Source organism: Rhagoletis zephyria, unplaced genomic scaffold (genome assembly GCF_001687245.7).
Source record: "Rhagoletis zephyria isolate East Lansing unplaced genomic scaffold, Rhagoletis_zephyria_1.1 Rzeph_scaffold_09442, whole genome shotgun sequence".
NCBI lineage: Eukaryota > Metazoa > Arthropoda > Insecta > Diptera > Tephritidae > Rhagoletis > Rhagoletis zephyria.
In genome coordinates, this window is record NW_016166520.1 from 12,575 (window position 1) to 21,466 (window position 8,892).

Consider the following 8,892-nt stretch of genomic DNA (forward strand, 5'->3'; position numbering starts at 1 on the left):
CAAAAAAAAAATTGCCGAAACTTGTCAAAATTTCGTGTCCCTATTATTTTTCACATGACTATACATACATTTGAGTTCTATGTTAATATTGTAAAGCCACTGATTTTTGAATCGAGTTGGCCCTATAGAACCATCTTTATTAGTATTAATAATATTATCATTAAGGGCCATATGCACCGCAACCTCTAAAGAGATAGATCTATTGTGCGAAGCCCTCCGTCCTATATGGGAGGGTTTTTAATGTCGGTTAGCACTTCCCAGGGCGTTTTGTTTCAAATTTCAAATGGACACATTAACAGAAAATGTGTCGTCCAGCTCGCAAAAGCGACAGACGTTTGTTTACGAAAGATGAATTTTACTGTGGTGATAGTAAAGAAAACAGTGTGCCCAGTTAGATTTTTGAGGTCTTATCTGCCTAAATTAAGTATGCAGGTTCTTTGAAGCTTCTTTTGAAGGACAGACAAATCGTTTGGCTTGTCTCTGACCTGGACATTCCATCCAGTGCCTGTTGAACATTTTGTCTACCCAGTTATTTATTGTCTCCTTTATGTGTGAGTCCACAAAAGTGTTTCGAACCTTGAAATACTGGGGAAGCTCCTTGTTTCGTTAGGCAGTCAGCCTTCGCATTGCCATCATTTCCTTCGTGCCCTCGGTAACTATTCTAATAAAAGTGTATTCTTGGCGCTAAGAGGTTTATAGGACATTGAAGCAATCATATACTCGCTGAGAATTTATTGTGTGGGATTTCAGTGCCCGTAGGGCTGCCTGATATTTTTCGAGGATGTGCCTCTTTTAAGGCATTCTCTATTGCATTAATCTCCTATTGAAAGATGGTGGGGTAGCTACATAATTACAATTACGATTACCATTCCCATTACAATAACTAATACTAAACCATTATCATTACCATAGCCATTACTATTCCCATTACATTACCTTTTGTGAGCAATAAATAAAATTCTACTTGATTTTTTTTTAGTAAAAATCAGTGCCGCTGAAGGTAGTCCGAGTACCAAATAGGATTTTGGTTGAAATTAAAAAAAAAATAATAATCATTATCGGTCCCTGCTATTTACTTGTTCGAAAATTTTTATTTTTCTAATTTTTAGAAATTTTAGTATTTGGACTAGAACCAAGCTGCAATTTGAATAAAATTAAATTATAACAAAGCATATAAAAATCCTCACCACCTATCACTTTTATGTACAGCTTCAATCATTTATAGGGCGTTTTTCTCGTCATCGCTTAATCAAGTTTTGACGCCCCCTCATTCGCAAGAAACATTTTAATTGTTTAATGATTAAATGCTGTTATTTCGATAAGTATGAATGCACATACATATGTGCATATAAATGTACTTGTAAATTTCCACAGAAAAATGTGCGATTGGCATGCGAATGAAGTTTTTTTAAGCTCAAAATTTTCTTTAAATCAAACTGCAATCTACACCCCTTTTTTTTGCTGCCACAGCAAAAATCCGCTGCAAAAAGGTTTAAAAACACGTGAATTAGCGTGTCGAAAACACACGAAAGCATAAATAAAATACTAATATGTATGTATCCATGTACATTAGGGTAGTCAAAAAAGTTAAGTCGGAATTTTGATGCTCTCACCCCCGAGGATTGTTCTTTATCGAAAAAAATATACGCCTACTTTTTTTAATTTGAAATGAAAATATATTTAGAGGTCGGTCAAAGCGTTCAAAGTTTTCCATGTATTTTATATGGGAAAAAACTTTTCGTAGAAATGGTATAGAGTACTTGAAAATCAATATTTTTCGATCGGAAAACCCTGATTCTCTTTAGGAGACTTCCAATAATAACATCCAATTGTTTATTTAACCATTTTGTTAATACTGAAGATTTTTTATCGGCCCCCCCTTTGCACTTTCTGGGGTTTTTGGCGGACATATAAAATAAAGCTACTATGAAAAAATGGCAAAATAAAGATCTGGGTATTATTACTGGAAATCTCCTGAAGAGAAACAGAGTTTACCGATCGAAAAATATCGATTTTCAAGAATTCTATACCATTTCTACGAAAAGGTGATTTTCCCCGTATAAAATACGTGGACAACTTTGAGCGCTTTGAGTGACCCTAAATACTTTTTAATTTCAAAATAAAAAATAGGGGTATATGTTTCGACTTTACTTTTTCACATGCATTTTTGTACCACCCTAATGTACAAACATATATGTATATGGCTATCTTGCGAAATTGAGATAAAAAGTGAATCTATGTAATGATTTAAATGATTTATTATCATTATTATTATTTTTTACGTTCAACTAATTATTTGTGCGCATCCAGCAGACAAGTTTTATTAATAAAGATGCGAAAAAGACGTTTACATAGCGATATAAATTTTGCCGTTATAATTTCTTTTTTTTTTTTTAATTTATTTATTTTTTTTGCAAAGAAACTTTTTCTTCACAGTCGGATTCAACGTATTACCGTACACCCTGATCATTCTAGGAATATGGAAAATGGGTATAAGGGTATAATCATGCCCCCAGCATGACTAATGCCCCGGTTGCACCAATCGACCAGTTGCAAAACCGTCTAAATCGCCGTTGTGGCAAGAATGAGATTTGGTAACCCCGAACTCCAGGCATCGAAATTTATGCATAAAACTCGTAAAATCGTTATTAAAACAACAGATTTGTAAAATAAAGAAAACCCGTTTTTTCGCTCTCCTGTAAAATTTGAGTGCCGCAAGATAGCGGTTTTGCAATTGGTCTATGAGCGGTTTGGCAAAAACATCGACGGTATGTATATATATATTAATTTTTACTTCAGAAGGCCTTTTTAAGGAGTTCTTTTAAAGATGCTTCTTTAATTTATAAAAATCATACATCTTTTAAGTATTTGCTTACTGTTTATAACAAATATGTGTTATTGCAGCTTAAAATGTTTATTGAAATTCATTTCAAAATTGTAAATGGATAAGCCCTTCTAGAAGGCATGCAAGGAAGCACTATTTTCAGCCCTTCTTGGGTAGGTCTCTTAGAATGGCTTTACTTAAGAAGGCCTACCTAAATTATCTTCTGAGATGTGCGCTAAGAAATAGTTTCGCATTTTCTGACAAACGTGTAATTTTGAGTTATGTCACATTTAAGGATCGTGTGCGATATGTAAATTTAAAATTTTTAAAGCCATTTATCTCGAGTTTTGGTTTTTTGAGTTATGCCACTATTGAAGTAAATGAGAGATATGTGTTAGATTTTCTCCCAAGAAAAGTAAATTTTCCGAGCTATGAAATCGATCGAGTCTACGATGGATTCGGTGATAGGCCTGAATGATTTTTATATAGTAAGTAGCCATTCGTCGACATTCGAAAATAATATGGAGCCTACATGTTCATATCGTCATTATCGGAAAGGTTTTCAACATCTCAACTGAATGATGCAAAAGAAATTGCCAGTTATAAACACTTTTTGAGTAAGTAAAACATGTACTGAAATTATAATTCATTCAAAAATTACTCCAAATATTTTATCCTTTGACAAAAATCGAAACAAATACCTTTACGCAATTACTAACTGGTGAAAGTAATTGATATATGCATACTCACTTAAGTCTAGTAATAGTATTTCATATAAAGGCTTGCAAAAAACGTTATTTACGGTTCAATTACCGTCAGGCACTCAGACATTGCACCCAATCAATAGCATGCCACTTGAGACGTGTTTGAAAGAAAAGTAAAAACATTTTCTATTCAAAAATAAAAACTAAATAAATAAATTTTTGCATAATTTCTGCATTCAACATACAACTTTCTTTTACTTTCAATTTTTTATCAGCAACGAAAGTACCAAATATGTATAATGCAAAGACTACATATGAAAATGCATACATACATACCTTTCTTTAATCTTTCAATGTTTTGATTGTTGTTGTATACAAATTTTGCTTGTAAATACATACTTTTCTGATTAATTGCTAAAGTATTTTAATTTATGCTATATGTACTAGGCGATTAGACACTCAAACTAGCCATGAGGGTGCATGCAGCTAAAAACGGCTAGTATTTTTTCTAATTTAATTTCATTTTCATTTGACGTACACGCTCAAGCTAATACATCACACTTCCAATCAATAAGCGTTATTTGCGGCTTAAAGCGTTTTTGGGGTGCTGCAGAAAGAAAAGAAAATATTTTTATTTTGTTTAGCAAACGTGAAAATATCTCAACTGCAGCTAACTAACCCAAAACAGCAAATCGCTGCTCATTTTGTAGCTGTGTGTAATCGGTGTAGGGTGTTGGTTTGTACTGCATCGCTTGCGCATTCAGCAATTCGTCTGTCCATATCGCATCGAAGGAGTCTTGCAGCAACGCCAATAAGTGGCCGTATTGCGTTTGCAACGCCGCAGCCACCTCATCGCGTTGCAATTCGAGTAAGGCTTTGCATGTGTCACGCACCTGTTGCTGCTGATTGGCTAACTTCATGACTTGATTGTACAGCGCATCGATAAGTGCGATATCTTCGAATGGATTGCCTGGCTTGAGACTAAGCAACTTTCGTTCGTGCTTTCGACGATTCTTGCTCGACCGGAATGTTTTGCTGTAAAGCAGGGTCGTGGATAATATAAATAAAATATTTTAAGAGATGAGTATAAAGTTACTAACTACATATTTAGATTTAACTATTTTGTTGCTACACGTTTACATACATATTTACTTACAGAGCATTGAAGCGTAAAATAAAATAAAAATCGAAAACAAGGAAAGTACTTATATTTCTATTTGGAAACTTACCCAGTGCCCTGCGAGCTGCCCGTGTAGCGTGATGAACGCAAACTGGTGGTATCAGACAGCAAATCAGCCTCATCAATATCGGGCTGGTCATAGCCATTCAAGAGGCCATCACGCTTTTGCTGGGCCAACACACGCACCACTTGCAAACGCTGCTTGTGTTCAACGAAGAGCTTTTCATCATCAGCCAATTGTTGCTGTAATTGTACAGTGTATGCAAGCAATTCGGGTCGTACTAGCTCATCTAGTAAATTTGCTTCTTCGATGTTTAAACGCGCCTCCAATATCGCTTCCAAGTAGAGATTACCCTTTAGTAGGCACTGAAGCGCTTCCTTAAAGTTTGTGCCATACGTTTTGTGCAGCTTATGAGCTATGTCATAGCGACCTTGCTCCTGCAGCGCCGGTACCATAGATCTAATCACAAGTTAAAAAAATCTATGTCAAACATATTTTAATTGCATTTTTCTTGTACTTACAACGCCAACGTAGCTATATCTATGCCATCTTTTTGTGCCAGCATTAAAACGCGCCGCCAATCCAATACATGTTTGGCGCTGAGCATGGCTTGTGCGAGATTGCCGCCACGCTCATACATAATGCTTGCACTATCGAGCTCATTTTTGGCGCGCAGATGGTCCGCAAATGCCAAACAGATCTGCCGCTGACATTCACCCAAGCTGTTTAGCTGTTCCTCTGATTTATTCTCTTCCTTAACCAACTTATAAAACTGCAATGCCTGCCGATATAGCCCATGACGCTTGATAAATTCCAAAGCTACATCGAATTTTTCGGCGCCGCATTTTATAATATTTTCCAATGCCTTTACGTGACGCTTCAGGTGTTCATCAATTTTGAATCTACGATAGTTTACTTCTAGCTGTTTTAGTTCATTGAGGAACGGCAAAAATTCTTTGGGATCCTTTTGTGATTTTTGCGCAACGAAGAGCACCAGGCCGAAATCGTATGTGCCCAAAGCGACATTATACAATTCATTGACATCAACTAGATAGAGTAAATATTTAAGTGCTTCCTCGGCTGCTTCTTGAACAGGCTCGTCGGACTTTTTGGCTATCTCATTTTGTTGCTTTTTAACATGCCAAATTAGCTGCAGTGCTTGCTCCAGTTTGCCTAATTTTACATAAGCCGTAATGATGGGCGACCGGAAGCGTTCATGGCCGCTTTTTGTCATATGCGTGCACAGTAATTCGCAGAGATAAACTACTTTAGACTCGATTTTGAAGTCTTCAGGGTATGCTTGTTCGGCAGCAGTGTAATTGCCAGCGTACATGGTTTTAGAGAAGTCCTTAAGTGAAAATAAAGAAAATTTTAAAATAAGCAATTAATGTGAATGCACATCGTAAACATACCTCATTTTGAAGATCAGTCAGAAATAGATTTAGCCAATTCGGGTTTGTTATTTCAGATAAAAAGATATGTACATTATTCACGAATCTCACCAAATTGTGATCACAAATAATGTTCAAATTTATGCGCTGCTTTCGCAACATATCGAAGGCATCATGGTAACGTTGTTGGTCCAATAGTTTCCCGATTATCTCAAGCGCCAATACGCGCGGTGAAATGACCTCCAAATTACCACGCGGCATTTGCAGCACGACACGCGCATCGTTTACTATAGTTGTGACTAGTCTGCCGCCCCGCTCCATATTACGTTTGTAAACGTTTTGCCGTGTGGACAGCAATACAAAGTTTAATTCGGTCAGTTTGGTGTACGCTAAGTAGTTTCCTGCTAGGCAGAAAGAAGTCACATCGCCGGACACCAGTTGGCTGTCTATATAAAGTCGTTGATTATTTAGCAAAGCGATCAGGCAATCTCCTTGTGCTGACTGCGTTTGATGCCATTCCATCTGCAGGGCGTTTTGCTCCAGCTGTTGGTATGTTTTGTCCAATTTAAGGCTGTTGGCCGAATGAAGTGAAATTTGCTCTACTTTGCCATTTATGGTTTGTACAAAGCACTGTTCCAGCATGACAAAGCCCATGCAGCTGCTAACCGCGTTGCTATTCAGCTGTAAGACGGCAGCTATGCTGTAAGCACCCACTAGCTCGTCCAATGTAATCAGCAGCACTTTGCTTTTTTCTCCAATGTTAACGGTTGCCACTAAACAGTTTTCTTCGAACCAGAACATATTTGCCAGCTCTAATGGTGGTCCACTACATAAATCTAGCTCAATTTGCATTTTTTGCATAACAGAAACTCTTTCGAAATCCAATGATTTTCCATCGCGATAAACTCGATACAATTGCAACTCTTCACTGGCATCGTAAATGCACAACTGTAACTCCTCGTGGTTATTTTTTGAAATAACACATGCGTTTATATAAGCATCGGATTGAATTTCTTTGCTGCACATCGGCGGTGGCACAACAGCCTTGGAAAAGTCGGTCAAGAGTAACTTCTTGCCGTCGATAACGGCCACAATGCCGCTGCGTGCATAACGATCAAATTCAAATCGCCAGCGATAAATCAAATATCTGCCACTTTCCAGCCAAATATGCAGAGTTTTCTCCTCGCCTATCCTTTGATCCCAGCAGTGGCACAAAAAACGCTCAGTTCTATTAAAAGTGAGTACCTGCTTTAGATACCAATGATAATTACCGATGGTGTAAAGATACAGATTCTGATTTTGGGTGGACGCATCCAACGTCTCTATTGCGAGTATGTCTGAATCATTACTCCAGCGGAGGCTACGAATAGGCTCATCGTTTAACGAGAATGGTAATACGATTTCACGATGTCGCAGGCCATTCTTTTCGAAGAGCGAGACTGTGCTCTTGTTTGGAAATATTTGAGGCATTGCGATCCATGTCCCCGATGGACGCCAAGCAATAGGTGGTTGCAAATCATTCCAATGCTCGGATATGTAAGATAGGTCTCCCTCCTTATTGAAAACTTTAAACATACGACCCGCTTCAGCGCTAACGAAGGATACGGCAAAGTATGCGCCATCAGCGCGCCAGGTTATTTCTATGTCCTACGAAAATAGCATATTTTGTTAAAGGAAAATGCTGGGAAATCGACAAATAACTAACCTGCGGCAACTGCTCCACATTCTCGGGTGGCTTGAAATCGGTTGTCCTTTTTGCAGCAGCTTTACCTTCCTTACCATGAAATTGTGTTTCTTTCTTTCCCCAACCGACATTAACGAATTGGCTATCCGGGTCGCACTGCTCCTTCAAAACATGCTCATGTATGACGTCATAGGTGCAAGTCATTACAACGACATTGCCCGATTTTGTAATGAAAACGCCAACCTCTTGATCAGGACTCCATGACATGCACTGCAAACCAACATCACAAAAAGTGCACTCATTTATGGCGCCAGTGCTGGGTGAAACAGCGAGCACTTCGCCCGCTTCGGTAGCTAGGCAAATTTCATTATTTAATGCCAAATATTCAGCAGCTACAATGCCTGGGACGGCTGCGATTTCTTTCGAAATGCCAGTAGATGTTTTTACCTCGTAAAGTTGCGAGTCGGTAACCACAAAGGCAAGTGAATCGATCTCTTTACGACTTGCATTGGGATCCAGCAGCAAATATTTCACATTGGACACCTTGCTGCTCAGTTGTTTACACGATTGCAACTTCAAATTTCGCATTTTAACATGAAAATATAACTTTTTAATAAAATTACGTATGAGAAACCAAACTTCACGAATTTATTGCAAGCGGCAAAGAAATGATAAATGACCGAATACAGTCAAAACGTGCATAGACGTCAAGTTGTTGTTGACATCAGGTGTTTTTGATTTGACACAAGGGAACACTGCGGCATCTCTTGGACAATAGTTAAAGAAAACTTATCCGTAATGAGTCGACTTTTTTTAGTGAATTATTTGATCCTAACCGGTTTAGCCCATACGCAAACCCTCGACTTTACAAATTCCTTTTTCGTCTTTCGCAAAATCGTGGTGGGATCCACTTTCAAAGGTTGGTAGCGATGCGGGCGTGTTGAAGGTATTTTCCCCAAAGACGGCACGAAAATATTCGTTTCGCTGAATTTACAGACGCATTTGTCTAGAAAATATAATGGAATTGTTATTTAGCTTACTTGTGTTGTGCTAAAAGTGAAATTCGACATTTAAGTGTTAAGCAAAAAGTGCGAAATTTTTAAGAAAA

At 37.8% G+C, this 8,892-nt stretch overlaps 1 protein-coding gene across 1 annotated transcript; it reads right to left on the bottom strand.

The window, feature by feature from the left end:
- Positions 1-3,843: 3,843 nt before the first annotated feature.
- On the bottom strand, positions 3,844-8,544 carry Elp1 (elongator complex protein 1). The gene is made up of 6 exons (XM_017631945.1): positions 7,806-8,544; positions 6,122-7,747; positions 5,231-6,057; positions 4,758-5,168; positions 4,208-4,563; positions 3,844-4,135 (listed from the first exon to the last, which is right to left on the bottom strand). The coding sequence occupies exons 1-6, from the start codon at positions 8,370-8,372 to the stop codon at positions 4,071-4,073; spliced, it is 3,852 nt and encodes a 1,283-aa protein (XP_017487434.1). The 5' UTR covers positions 8,373-8,544; the 3' UTR covers positions 3,844-4,070.
- Between the last annotated feature and the right edge of the window lie 348 nt (positions 8,545-8,892).